Here is a 13,991-nt window from a genome sequence, read left to right on the forward strand (position 1 = left end):
GGCTATTTGGACCTCCGCCCAGCCCTTCAGGGATTCTCTGGATCAGTGAGAACCAGTAGGTTCGTTATAGTATGTGTGTGTGTGTGTGTGTGTGTATGAGAACGTGTGTGAGAGAGAGAACGAGTTCATATTCAATGAAATAAAGGAATGTGTATGACATTCCTGATGTCTGAAGGTTTACATCAGCTTTGTGTGTGCATCCTTCACTGAATACATTTCTATATAATGTATGTATACAGTTTAAGTAACATTTAGTATAAATTTAATCTTCTGATTTTTCATTAGTGGTGTGTAAGTGTGCAGAACTACAGAGTATTTATAAGACTGAAATTCTGTCTGGAGAACTCAAATGCAGAATCTTGCTGGTTGTGCAAGTGGGCAGTCAGAATTAATAGGAGTTTACACTCGGCAGGCTTGTGTGAGTGTGCTCCCTTTCATTGCCTTGTGCAGCAGAGGACTGGGTACACCAGGTATACACTGGCCAAATTATTCCTTCTATTGGTGTCAGCAGAGCTGCACCAAAAGCATTTGGCCTTTTGGTCAAATAGACCCTCGTTGCAATTATTGCAAATTACATTTTTGCTGAGAAATTAATTCCTTGCTTTAATTCATATACCTGTTGTCACTTTATTAACTTTGGAAAATGAGCACAAAATGGAACCATCTTCTGCCTGTCAGTCCCATTGCTGAAACAAACAGACAAACAAATTGCACAAAGTCTATATAATGGCCAGTACTAGATGTAAAACAGCTTATGGTTTTCAGTTATAAATAATAGCCTGCTGTTACTGGTTTATATTACTGTCCTGAATCTCAATTGTTCATATCCCTCGTTAACAATGTTCATTTTATGTTATGCAGGCATTACTGATAAATAGTTTATATTGGTTTGAATCCTTCTGTGTTGGATGTTGAAGTCTACATGCTATGAGTTCCCAAAGCTACCACTGTAAACCAAAAACTATCCTGAAAGGCTGGCAGCAGGCAGAGGAGGACAAAGCACGGGAAAGCAAACTGCAGCTCATTTCAATTTCATGCCACTGCTGCCCGAGGTTTGTCCTTCACACAGATGTATGGAAAAGGGGATCTTTTCCTGTTGGCGGGGTCCAAAATGACACATAGGTCCAGAACTAGACCTCAGTTTAAGGGCAGCACAATTTAACTAAAGGCCTGTGGTGCCTAACCAGATGTACTAATTCTTGCCTTTCCACTACTCCTCTGCTAGCTATGCTCCAGAAATTCACTGTTGTTCACTGGATGACAAAAAGCAGCTGCGAGTGTTCAGACTTTCCCCTCTCTGGGCACCATGGGCCACATGGCAACACAGACTGACTTTTATCTTCATAGGGCCAGCATCTGCCCAGTACGGCAGGCTGTCAGACCCTATGAAGTTGCAGAGGGCAGATGTAATACAAGTAATTAATACAGGCACCATAGAATGGACAGAAGATTTGGGTATCACTGTCGGTCCCAAAGTCCCTGCTCATTTCTAGACAGGCAATATGCCCTTTGAAAGTTTCAGTGGGAGGTTTGCCTGAGTAAGAGAGGAGCATCATGTCCAGTGGGAGTACCAGTCTATAAATACCTGTCCATTATAAGGCTATCATTGCCAATTCTGTTTGGCTGCTTCATCTCATAATATTCTCTTTGACTTTCTTAATACTAACCAGCCTAAATATTTTATGCTTGTCTTCCAGCAATATACTAAGCCCCTTGCTGTTATTCAGTGAAGATAGGTATCATTTTTCTGTTTATTCTGAAACATTGTAGTTCTCTGAACTACAGTGGGGAGGTTTGAACTAGTGCTTATGTTCGATAAGATAGCATCCACTTAAACATAAGTGACAGCTAAAGAAGAAAATAAGTGGCCAGAAACAGGCCACTTCCTTACCAATCACTATGTTCTAATTAAAGAGCGATGTTGTCACTTCTCTACAAATATGTACATTTCCTAACTCATAATAATTCCTCTGAAAATCTGTTAAGATGTGTATTATTTTGTAATATTTATATTGTCTTTGTATCTTACTGAGATTTTACATTTTAGCAACTCAGTTTCTCAGTGAAATGAATCAGGAGCAACTTCATTGTATCCAAAGCAAAGTGGCATAAACAGCAGCAGAAACATACTCTTTGACTTCTAAGAGACCTAGTGCGCATTGGCTGTTTGCTAGCAGGTGCAGTAGCCCTGATTTATTATTATTCTATTTATTATTTATAAACATGTAACTTTCCAAACTCAGAAGAAGAAAACCATGCCGCCTTTGAAGATGGCAATGTTGAGGAAAACAAAGTCAGACTATGGGGAAAGGGATACATTATACAACAAAGGGATGACTGAAATGCCAGGCAAGGTGATGTTAATTGCAAGTTATAATCTTAATTGTTATTAAGCATGCTAACTTCCTGTCCTCCTCCACATCCTACTCGTGATCTTTTCTTCCCATCCTATATACCACTTTAATTCCAGGCTCTTTACATTCCTATGCTAACCCTCGCTCATTAGAGATGTGGTAGACCTAATCAGCTGTCCTGGGTGTCTGGGAGGGATGGAGTTTTGGGCAAGGAATTCAAAAGAAATGAGGCTGTGATTCTTGAGAAGCAGGATATGAAGGACATGTCACGAGCAGGGAGTATAGGCTGGAGATATCCGAGAGACAAATAGGTGAGCAGGATATTAGGTTTGGCATGGTTAATGGGGAAACAATCAACATGTGGCTGCCACATGACAGAATGTAAAGTAGGAAGGGGCAGTCTTGCAGGCCATCACCAGAAACATGATCTGGAGGTAGTGGGTATGTGGAATGTGTGAAGAAATGTGCTTTTAAGAAGTTCTCACGGGAGCCAGCTGGAACCAGTTCTTGCATTGTGCAGGGTGGTGTGCTGAACTTTCAGAGTATACCAGAAGGCTTAAGCGATAGCATTTCAGGCCAAGTGTGGTGGTGGTGGATTCGGCAGCTTCAGCCCCTCCCTTCCAGCTCCCCGTCACTCCCTGGAGGAGAAAGTAGCAGCCGCCCAGAGAGCGGGGGCCTTCTTTGTTGCAAATGAGGGAGGGAAAGAAAATAACTTGCCCCATTTCTGCCTGGTCAGTGATGACTGACTTCCCCTGCAACCCACCAGGCGCAGTATCATCCGTATCTACTTCCCCAAGCACTTCCTCATGCTCATTTTCATCCTGGCACCCATCAGGGTCACCACACTCAGCATCACCACAGCCACACAGCCTGAGGGCTCTCCTGACTGCCTAATGCCTTCAACTTCATGGTACAAAACAGCCACAACTTCAAGAAGGTGCACGCTAGCCACATTATTTCTCACTGTTCCTCAGCTTCTGACACTGTCATTCAGGTGACACAAAAATGAAGTTACAAAGCTCCTTAAATAAATATGTTCTGTTGTCCATGTTGGGATGTAATTATTCATTAAGTCCCATTCCAAAAGGCACTTTGATGAATGTAGCAGAGGGCATGTGAGAGAAATCTTTTTCTCCGGTATTTATGAGAGGAAACTACGATGGGGTAAGTGTCATGAATCTGGCACTAAATTTACTGTTCCTGTCAACTCTCAACATATTTCTCACCCAATAAATCTCTGAGGCTTTAGATGACACATTTAAAATATTTCACCAGAGGAGAAATGTCTGTTGCAGGTTTTCCTTCCTAGGTATTATGGCTTTATAGCTTTAGAGATGGAGTTTCTCACCTGGCCATTTGAAGAGGCATTTTATAGATTAGTATATCAAATGGAGCTGAGAAGTCATTAGTTTCATTGTAATGAATGATGTCTCTACCAAACACTAAAATTATGGGAACAGAGAAGTAGACTGTGCAACTTCTGTCCAAATAGATAATCTTCATATCACATGTAATGTTTACTGCACATTAATGGAAGTACTAGATTTTGATGAGTGTTTCTCAACAAACGGCTGCTGAAGCATCTCACATGCCACAAAAGAAAATTCAAAGAACAGTGAAGTTGCAAAGTCAGGGAGTCAAATGTTGGGAAATACTGGGGCTCAGGTTGCTGGTGCAACCTTAATTCTGCTGTCTTCTTGGGCGGTTTGTGATACAATCTTTAATAATCTCTTTCTGGGTTGGTTGGTTGTTTTTTCCCCCCCATAGAGAATCTCAGGCTGGTTACCACTGAAGAGTTTCTAGTAGGTCACAGAGTCTAATACCTTTGAATGCAGCGTCAAGATTTCCACATAGGCTGATGAGTTAACTGGCAGCATAGTAAGAGATCTTAGTCTTTAGATGAAGGAGTAACTGCCAGAGAATGAGGTGTACTGGGCCACAGAATTTTGTTAGATAAAGTGTGGGGTTTTTTGATGTATTCTAAGATATTTGGAAATCTTTGTCTTCTTACCCTTGTGGCTGCTTTGCTTTTACCTCTGTCTCCTAATCCCTTTCTGCTTTTCTCACATCCTTCCCATGCTTTAGCTCCTGCTCCCCTTCCAGCTTTTCCCAGTTCTCTCTCTGCATGCACATCTGGTCACTCCACCCCGGTATACTGGCTAGGTACTCGGAGGGAGACAGCCATTTTTTCCTCTCACGAGCTTTGCTTCCAGTCATCTCCCATCATGAGCTGAATCACATTCACTTTAGCCTGGAGCATGTTTAGTCCAGACAGACCATCTGAGACTTGTTTACCAACCCCTATTGAGTGCATATGAACGCTTTTCAGACTCTCACAACTTGGCTACATTTGTATGGTACCTGGCAATCTGGTAATTTTACAATTATTTCTTCTACTGTCATTCTCAGAAGAGTTTTGATTTTTAGCCACACTATGGTCATGGAAAATTTCAATTCTAATGGTTAAACGATAAAAAGTAATCAAGGAACTGAAAACAAAGGTTTGAATCAGAACTTGTTAAGCAGCATTGACGGTAGGCATCTTTTGTCTGGTGTAGCTTTAGCTGAAATGCCTGTGGAGAACAAGGAATGGCAGCAATGCGTACTTGCTGATAACATTTCCATCCCATACAAACCTTTTCAGCTCATAGCAGCAAGTTCCCAACCAGAGAAGAAGTTAATTTTAACTGAAGTGCTCTGGTCTTTTCTGCCTCTGGGGTACATGCTCACACCTCTGCAACATGTAAAGCAATCACCTTAAAGATTGTCTAATTTAACATGATTAGGAGATTGCTCCAGTGTATAACATAAGATTCACGAAACTGAGTATAGATAACTTGCTCCAGCTATGATACACACCCTTCTCCCTTCTACCATTATTACAGAGAAGGCTTGAGATCACCCGGTGAGCTTCTTATCTCAGCAATTAAGAATATCTTAATGGGCATGGTAAGTGCCTTTCTGTGCATGTTGGGATGGACATATAACATCGTGGCCTCTGTTTGCCTGACATGAAGTAGCTCTGTAATTTCAGACAGCGCTCTCAGACATGTCTTGCACCAGGGAATGGCTCAGTTGTGACTCAGAACAATTTCTTATTAAAATATTTAACAGACAAGCGCTAGCTTACTGTGGACATAGGCAAAATACTAATCATCACTGACATATTTTTGCATGCAGGGAAAGGAAATACAGAAGACAAGAACATGATATCAGCTATAGACGGATAAGTAAAAAGAAATAATTTTATTTCAGTATCTTACAGTAAAGTTGATTATACAAGTGGCCATCCTGCAGAGCATTTATAGCTTGATCTCAGAAGGGATGTGAGTGGGGAAAGCAAAAATTTTAAGGTGGCCAGGGACAGAATTACAGAGTTAAATATAATAATCTGTGTGGCTTCTACGGACACAATACAGACAGCATCTCACAAAACAGCAAGTGTGAGATGGCAGCATTAATAGGGTCCACATACAAGACAGCTGACATATAAATATATGTGTGCAAAACTATGATCATGGAGTATTTCATGTAAAACAACGTATGTTTAAAATTTTTTTCATTACTTTGGAGGGTTCTTTTGAAATTAGACCTTTTCTGTCCACATGCTCTTTTCTTAAAGATTGCTCCACACTTTTCCCCAATCAATGGAATTGTTTCTCTATGAAAATTTTCAACCAGGAATGTAGCTATTTTTCTCCTCATATGAATAGGGACTAGCTTCAAGCTTCTCAAGAGCTTAAGAACACTGTTTCCTGGAATTGTTGGGAAAGCAAAATTCAGTAGTATAGTAGTGGCTTCAAAACAGTCCGTCCTGGGTCTCACGGTTTCACTACTGACCACACCCCTGGCGCTGCCACCTCTCTGTATGGTCCTGCTGGGCCCCCGGCTTTACTCCCTTCACCTGCTCGCACTTGCATATACTGCCCTGGGCTGGAAACACAACCTGTCTGGCAGGATGAGAAGTGAGAGGGAACCTGGTCTTAATGTTTTGGGGAGCTTCGGGGGAAGGAGAGAGCCATCCCTGCTGCAGGTCTCCCTTGCTCAGTAAGAACGTGGTGCTGCTGCCTCTGTGACCTGCTGATCTTTGTCTGAGCACAAAGCAGACACAGCTGTTGACTTCTGCAGACTTGGGACCTGGCCTATACACATGTAGCACATATATATTAGCAAGCCTCTGCATCCCTCCATTCACAGTCATGATGTGAAACTGCTCTTGAAGTGTTTGGAAGAAACTCTCTTCGCTTCTCTGTTGCCACTTCTGTGTAGAAGGGGCAGATGAACTCCCCTTTGTAACAGAAGAGAAAGGAACAGAATACTAGTGACATAGCAGGAGATCTCAGGCTTTGTATGCTGTGCTGAGAGGCTGATGGGGTTATGCACACTAAGAAACTCTTTTGCCGTTTGTACTGAAGTGGTTTTCTGTGCTGTTAATGTGTGGAACATTTAGTTTGGCTTTTCATTTATCAGCAGGGAAATTTGCTTCTTCTTCTCCATTCTTTCCCAGCACCTTAAACCATGGCTTGATGGAGGAACTGTCTGCAAAGTGTGTTTAAGAGCTTTAAGCTGGCCAAACCTGAGCAGAGTTCTTACCTTGGCAACTCATTTATGCTTTGCAGTCTATAGACAAGAGGAAAAGAGCGCTGCACCCTTGCATGTCCATGGGATGGGTTTTCTTTGGAGCTCTGGCGTGTGATTATCTTCACTGCAGACCAGAAACGCTATTCATTCACTGCGTTCTCTGCAGACACCAATGCTGGGACTAAAGGAAGTAAAAAAGCAGGCAGTTCAACAAGATGTTTGGGTTCAGTAACACTTTGGATTTCGCTATTCTGACATTAGCAATACATTGTTGCATGGATGTGTATGTAAGGTGTACTGTCTCCTTTTGGAAGAAATTGGCATACATCCCACTTCTTTCTGATTTAAGGTCACTAAATAAGTTACTAGAAAGAGCTATTCATATCTGACATGAGAAGCAAATAATATATTTTTTTAAAAAAAGAGGTGGCTCCACCTCTCCAGTAAGTATTCTGGAGGTAAGGCTGGCCTGGGGAGATAATAGAGGTATGGGAGGCAAGACACAGCACATTGGAGCGTTCTGGACAAACTCAGATCAGGGTTCCCAGCTCCTATACTCAGAGATCTTGTATTACATTTTTCTGAAGGGAATTTGAACCGAAATAAGGTATCAATTTAAAAGGATGCAACATCCTAACCGATGTGAAAGTGAAAGTGAGCTGTTTGGCCACATGTCTATACAGAAGGTGGCTGCGTTGGCAACCCCATTACTGATCTCAGTACTTCAGAAACAGATAACAGCATCGAGCACAGTGCAGGCTAATCATCTAAATGTTTATCCAGCTTCTTGGATTTGTTCCCCCCCATTGTTAGTCTGCTACCGATACCTGAGCTAATGATTTTACGGCAGTGCTTCCCCCGGTAAAGAAGTGCTTATTCTATTTTATGTCCCAGAGTGACAAACTTTATTGACTCGTACTACCAACAGCAGCATTTGGGTACCAGAGCCACATCTGGGGACACCATAAGCAGTAAGTCTTCTTGGTTCTGTTCCAGCCCAGGAACAGATAGATGCCAGAAGCGCTTCTTTCTCCTCTTTCTCTGCCGTTACCGGCCCTCACAGAGTGCTAGTGCTCTCTATGGTCCCCTCATGGACCCCGCAGCCTTCAGCCTCCCGTTCCCTTCTTCATCGGCAGGGACTGCCTGTGGCCAGCTGCTTTCCGGGGGGGCTCAGTGAGGCACCCTGCCAGAGCTGCCTCCCTAAACCCACGGGGGTATTTGCCATCTTGCCTGTGGGAACAGTTGGGAAACCCACTGCCAGGGGTCTCAGCCAACCCCCGCCGCAAAACCCTTCCTAAGCTTTCGTGCCTGCGGCCCAGCTCACAGGTGCCTTCCTAGTTTTGCTCCTCTAGGCAATACTCTGGTATAATAAATATCAATAATAATTGATTTCTGAGCATTACAACTTAAGTGGTAACATTATGGTGAAAACATCTGGGTTTGTTTTTTTTTCTGGGGGTTGGGATTTGTAAGCTCCCAGCATTTGGCTCCCGCAGCGGCGTGTTGGTGACCACCGGTGTCCCGGGCGAGAGCCCAGCCCCAAAGGCCTGGGGGGGAACCCCTGCGGCTTCAGGCAGCCCCCAAGCCCAGGCCTCTGTGGTTGAGGGGGCAGGGGTGGGTTTGTGGAGGCTGATGAGGAAGGCGGAGAGGCTGCCGGTGGGGAAGGGGCTGGCTGCGGCCCCTGCGAGGCGCGGTGCCAGAGCCAGGCCTGGGCCGGGGCCGGGCTGCCCCGGGCTGCCGGGGGGCAGGCAGGGCGCTGCGGGCACGGCCCTGCGGCACCCCGGGGCGGGCGGCGCCGGGGCAGGGAGGCCTGCTGAGGGGGTGCGCCAGCCGCGCCGGGGGCCGCCGAGCCCCGGAACCGGCCTTCGCTGTGGCCCGGGGCGCACGGCACCCCCCAGGCCCCAGGGCTGGCAGCCTCTGGGCAGGGGAATTCGGGGGCCCCGCTGCAAAAGTCAGCCGGGCTCGGCAGGCTTCCCCTGGCCGCCCAGCCTCCATGTCGGGCGCGCATAAAGAACCGTGTCATGCTTCAGCTGGGAAGGAAGGGCCGGGAGGGACTGGAGCCGCTCTCTGCTCTCCTATTTTCATAGAAACCGATCTGTGTACCTAGAAAATAACAGGAAGGGAAAGCGCGGGGGGGGGAGGCGCGGGGTGGGGGGTGGGGGGGGATAAGAAGATCCTGTTTTCGGTCGCTGCCCGAGGAGTAATTCGGAGGAGACGGCTCCATATTCCCGCGGCCGCGGCGGCTGCGGCGGGGATGGAGCGGGCGGCGCGGGCGGCGTAGCCAGCTCGCACGGGGGGGGCCGCGGGCAGCGCCGCGCCCGCCCGCCGCCGCGGGGTGAGGGCTCCCCGGCCGCCCCCGCCCGGCCAGGCGCCCCGCCGCCAGCCGGCTCCCTGGTACCGGGGGCTGCTGGGGTTGTGTCCAAGGCCTCCCCCTCCCCCGCGTACACACTCACACACTCACACACACTCGCACACTCACACACGCACACCCCATCTCCTCCTGCCGCCGCCGCCGCCGGAGAGAGCGGGGATTGCCCGCGGCCCGGCCCCGCTCCCGGCTGCGCCCCGTGCCCGGGCGCATCGCACCCCACGGGGGCTCGCCCGGCTGCCCCCGGGGCGGCGTGTGCGGGGCGGGGGGTGTGGGCGGGCGGGGGGACACACGGCGGCTCCCGCGGCGGCTCCCGATGGCTCGTCCGCGGCCCCGAGAATACAAGGCTGGAGACCTGGTGTTCGCCAAAATGAAGGGGTACCCGCACTGGCCGGCCCGGGTGAGTACCGCGGCGGGGGCGCCCGGCCCCGGCCCCGCGCCGCCGCCGCCGCCCCCCTCGCCCTCCCGCCGGGCGGAGAGCGGCCGGGCCGCGGCGAGCCTCCGCCAGAGGCCCCGGCCCCGGCCCCGCCGGACGGGGGGCCGCCGTGCGCGCCCACCCCGTTATTATTGTGCATCTTTTCTTTGATCTGCAGATTTCTCCCCGGCCCCCCGGGAGGAGGAGGAGGAGGAGGAGGAGGAGGAGGAGGGAGCGAGGGAGGGAGGGAGGGGGGCGAGCGCGGGCTGTACCTGGGTTGTTATCGCGGGGAGGAGGCTTGGGGAGCCGGCAGCCCTGCCCGCATGACAGCGATGCTGTTTATTATACGCCCTCCCTCGCCCCGGCCCCCGGCTCCCCCGTGGGGCAGAGGGGCCCCCACCCCCCGCCGCGGCCGGCGCAGGGGCAGGGCAGGGCAGGGCAGGGCGGCCGCCTCCCGCGGGCCCAGCGCGGCCCAGCGCCCGGGCCGGGCACCGGGCTTCGGGCCGGGCCTGCGGACCCGTGCGGGGCAGGGGCAGGGCCGGGGGGCCGTGCGGGGAGGCGGCGAGGCCCGGCGGCGGCGGCGGGGTTGGGTGAGGTGAGGCGCGGCCCGGCCCCGAGGTGCGGCGGGGTCCCCGCGGGGGCCGGCACCCTGCGGCCCCCTGCGCACGCAGGCTCTGCGTTCTGCCTGGTTCTGCCGTGTACCGTGTTGACCGTCTTTCACAGTCCTTTGTCATTTTCCGTTTGACGCTGCCATGATACACCCGAGGTGGAGAGGCACCGTGGGCGCTGGGCGGCCAGAGAAGCGCCCCATTGTACTTGCAGACCCGCTTGCGGGGCCGCTGCCATAACGCGGAGCAGCGCGTTCCGCAGGGCTTACACGGCCTGACCCAGCCCTCCGGTTCCCTCGCCGTGGTGTAAACCGGCTGCGTAACACGTGTTGCCTTAACTCCTCGGCAGGCACCAGCCAGCGGGCGCCTCAAGTTCCTGGGCTTCTCCAGCCTTACTGGGACTGCTGGGCAGCGCATCACACCATCGCCTTCTAGTCAAGGGAAGTTGCCGGTCTTTATCGGCCGTCCGGAGCGTGAGGCGTTGCGTGCAACAATAGATGGGCAGGGTAAAGCTGGGCTGACACCAAGCATCCCCCTTGGCGAGAGTGCCCTGGAGGAGGCTGCTGTAGTGGTGGAAGGGTGCCCGAGTGTCGCTGCGGAGGCAGGAGGAGTGGGACGCGACAGCAGGCACACCATCCGAGGAGGGATGGCCAACACCGCAGGCTTAAGCAAAGGTTGGTGAAGAAAAAATAGTGAGAGGGTGCTAAATATCTAGAAGCACGTAAATAAGGTAGTGCATTCAATTATTTTGGCAGAGCAGGCTAAAATTAGCATGCAGAAGGCCAAACTTAATCAACGCTGGGTTGCAGTTTTGTTATTCTGTGATTATACAGGTTAGTGGCTGTACTACCTAAAAAATGGCAATTTATGTCAGCAGAACAGCACGAGTCACTGAAAATTGACTTCGTTTCCTACCTCTGTCATGGTTTAATTTACTGTGAAAATTTTAATGTGAACAGTTGAGACCATTACCACGTCGAAGCATGTTAATTCCTTTCCTTTTTGAGCCTTTGTAAAACTCCCATTTGTTTACCCAGAAGCAGAACAGGGCCTTTTGTTTTAATGGTATTTTCTTTCCTTTAAAAAAATCATTATATGCTATGCAGCTGGTCATAGCCTTTGCCTGGATGTCTAAATAGGTATCTGAATGGCGATAATATCCAACGGAGTACATCGTCACTAGGAAAAATAGGTGTGCTGTTAACATAACATACTTCCTTTGTGCAGACTAACAGGATGTAAAGTTCAAGTGAAGACAAAGCAGTCTCTGCTTTTAACATGACTTAGCAAGCGGAGGTAGAAACTGTAGAGAGTCCAGAGTCTGTCATCGGGTAGGAAGAGAGCAGTCGGGCTAGGGGAGCATTAGCACAGGGGTTTAGTTCACCTGAGTTTCCAGAGGCAGAGAATATGGTCCCGTAACCCGTGATGGAGTTACATACAACTTCATGTTAGGTCAGGCTGATGTCTGCCTGAACCTAATGTGTTGCTTGTGAAAAACACAGTTCATACCATCTTTACTAGGGCTTCTCTTCGTCTTGGCTGCCAAGTTTTGCCTGATGCACACTTCCTTTAAGTGAAGGAAAAACCTAGTGAGGACACAAGTCTTTATTGTGTTTCCCAGAAAACACTGCTATATACAAATAAGAAGAAAAGAAGTATTTGAGCTGAGAAGGCAACTCGGATACTCTGATTAACTGGATGCTGTGTAACCAGGGGATTCGCTTGTTTCTAGATCCTTGAGTGTTTGCTACCTACTTCTTTATTCATTGTGCAATTAGTGTGTTTGACTTTGTATTCTCATGTAAAAACTTAGATATTTCATGCTAATATCCTAGTTTAATAATACCACTAGCAATGCATTTACATGACAGTGCTGCTGCCCCTACCAAGTGGTGTTTTGCATCTCTGAGACCTTTGGCATGAATTTCCTGTCTAGGGACAAACTTCTTAAACTGTGTTTAATAAACCTGAGAAGCGTTAAAGCAGAACAGAAGGACTTTGCTGACCCTTTAATGAACACGCAGACATAATTGGCCTGGCTCAGAACCAGCCCTATACTTTTGTGTGCATGGGTGGTGTCACACAGAAAATCTAACTCTGTTCCCAGAAGCAGGCCAGCTGCGGTAGTGCCGATCTGCACCTAGCTCCGTTACTCTTGTCTCTTGTTAGGCGTAATGCTTGTGGGCTCGGCCAGCTCCATGTGGCACAGCACAGCAGACATAGCCAGCGTAGGCAGCAATCTTTAGTCCTGGACCATTAGCTTTCCACCCCCTCTCTTTGGAAGTTCGTTGATGTAGTGATCAGCAAGAGCAAGACCAGCAAGCCTGACTTTCTTCACTGTGAATGAAGGAAACCGTGAAGAAAGTGGTCAGATAGTGATGATATGCCCAGGGACCATCGAAAAATTTTGTCTAAATTTGGTCTAGAATTAATATGAAAAGGACCGAACTTGCCACACTTAGCCAAAATGGTAATGGACAGTAAATCTTATCTTTACATACCCAGTTAAAATAGAATTGGTGAATAAACCCACTCTCTTCAAAAGATGCTTTTAGATACTTGGTGTCTGAAAGATGTCACATAGGTCTTGTTGCCTGGAAGGGCTGCTTTGCATTTTGATACCATGTTTTCTTGGGCAAAGCCAAGATTTCCTTTAGCTTAACTGGAGGACAGTGAATGGATTTAGGGTTTAGGCCCCAAGAATTGTATTGAAACTTAATAGTAACAGTAGATAAAATACCAGCAGCAGTTTGGTCTAACACAGTTTTTATGGTAGCCTATGATGTCAGTTGTCTTCAGATGCTCATCAAAAATGCAGAACAAGTACCAGCTGGCCAGGTCATCAGTCGCTGTAATCCAGTAAATAAGCAATTGTGTGTCCAAGGTGTGCGCAGAAATTGAGGGAAGATGCTGTTGTGGTAAAATATAGGAAATAAGGATTCAATTTATTCTACGTTCCATGAGTGGTCTTTGCCTTTGAAGAACTGAATACCTCTATGTCTTAGTTCCCCGTTTGTAAAAGGCAGTTAACAACACTTTTCCCTTTAAAAAGGTGTTGTAGAGACAAAATCGGTAACATTTATGAGTTGCTTGGCTACTGCCTTGATAGGAGCTGCATTAGCACACACAGACAGAAAAATCTCTTTCTTCAGATACCCTAGTTTATCTAGGATAGATGTCCTGGTTTACTGAGAAATTGCCCCTTGAATAGTCACTCAGATGAGATAAAAGGGAAAAACTAGTGTTAGATTCAGAAAGATCAATAATGGTGTTCGCTTTATGAGTGACCCTGAAGAAACAATAAGCACTTAGTTGCTGAAATTAGCTGCTGATTTAAAAATAGGAAGGAAGCTGTTAATGCAACTGTAGAGAGCGGAGGGAAAAAGTCTGGAATGACCTCAATAAAATTAGAGTGTACCCAAGTAAATGGGTGATGCCATTACTGAACAGAAATCTAGGGTCATACATCTGGGGAGACAAGAACTGTATTTGGTTAAACACAGGTAGTTTGTGTAGGGATGGTAAAGTGGATCTGGGACAATACAAGAGAGGTCCAAGCAGGTAAGGCAATGTATTTTAGTGTAAAACACGTGGATGTTTAGAGCTGTTCAGAATATTCTGTGTAGGGAGGTGAACACAGCCGTTAAAGTAACAGTGTCACACTA

At 48.0% G+C, this 13,991-nt stretch overlaps 2 protein-coding genes across 2 annotated transcripts in view; one reads left to right on the plus strand and one right to left on the minus strand.

Moving 5' to 3' along the window:
* Positions 1-5,581: 5,581 nt before the first annotated feature.
* Positions 5,582-11,829, minus strand: LOC114015110 (translation initiation factor IF-2-like). The gene is made up of 2 exons (XM_055716858.1): positions 9,991-11,829; positions 5,582-7,116 (listed from the first exon to the last, which is right to left on the minus strand). The coding sequence occupies exons 1-2, from the start codon at positions 10,741-10,743 to the stop codon at positions 7,084-7,086; spliced, it is 786 nt and encodes a 261-aa protein (XP_055572833.1). The 5' UTR covers positions 10,744-11,829; the 3' UTR covers positions 5,582-7,083.
* HDGFL3 (HDGF like 3) overlaps positions 9,114-13,991 on the plus strand; it is a 38,364-nt gene continuing 33,486 nt past the window's right edge. The window contains exon 1 of the mRNA XM_055716859.1: positions 9,114-9,703. Coding sequence (XP_055572834.1) covers positions 9,620-9,703 — 84 coding nt within the window. The 5' untranslated portion in view covers positions 9,114-9,619. The remainder of the gene's footprint in view (positions 9,704-13,991) is intronic.

Source organism: Falco cherrug, chromosome 7, assembly GCF_023634085.1.
Source record: "Falco cherrug isolate bFalChe1 chromosome 7, bFalChe1.pri, whole genome shotgun sequence".
Lineage (NCBI taxonomy): Eukaryota > Metazoa > Chordata > Aves > Falconiformes > Falconidae > Falco > Falco cherrug.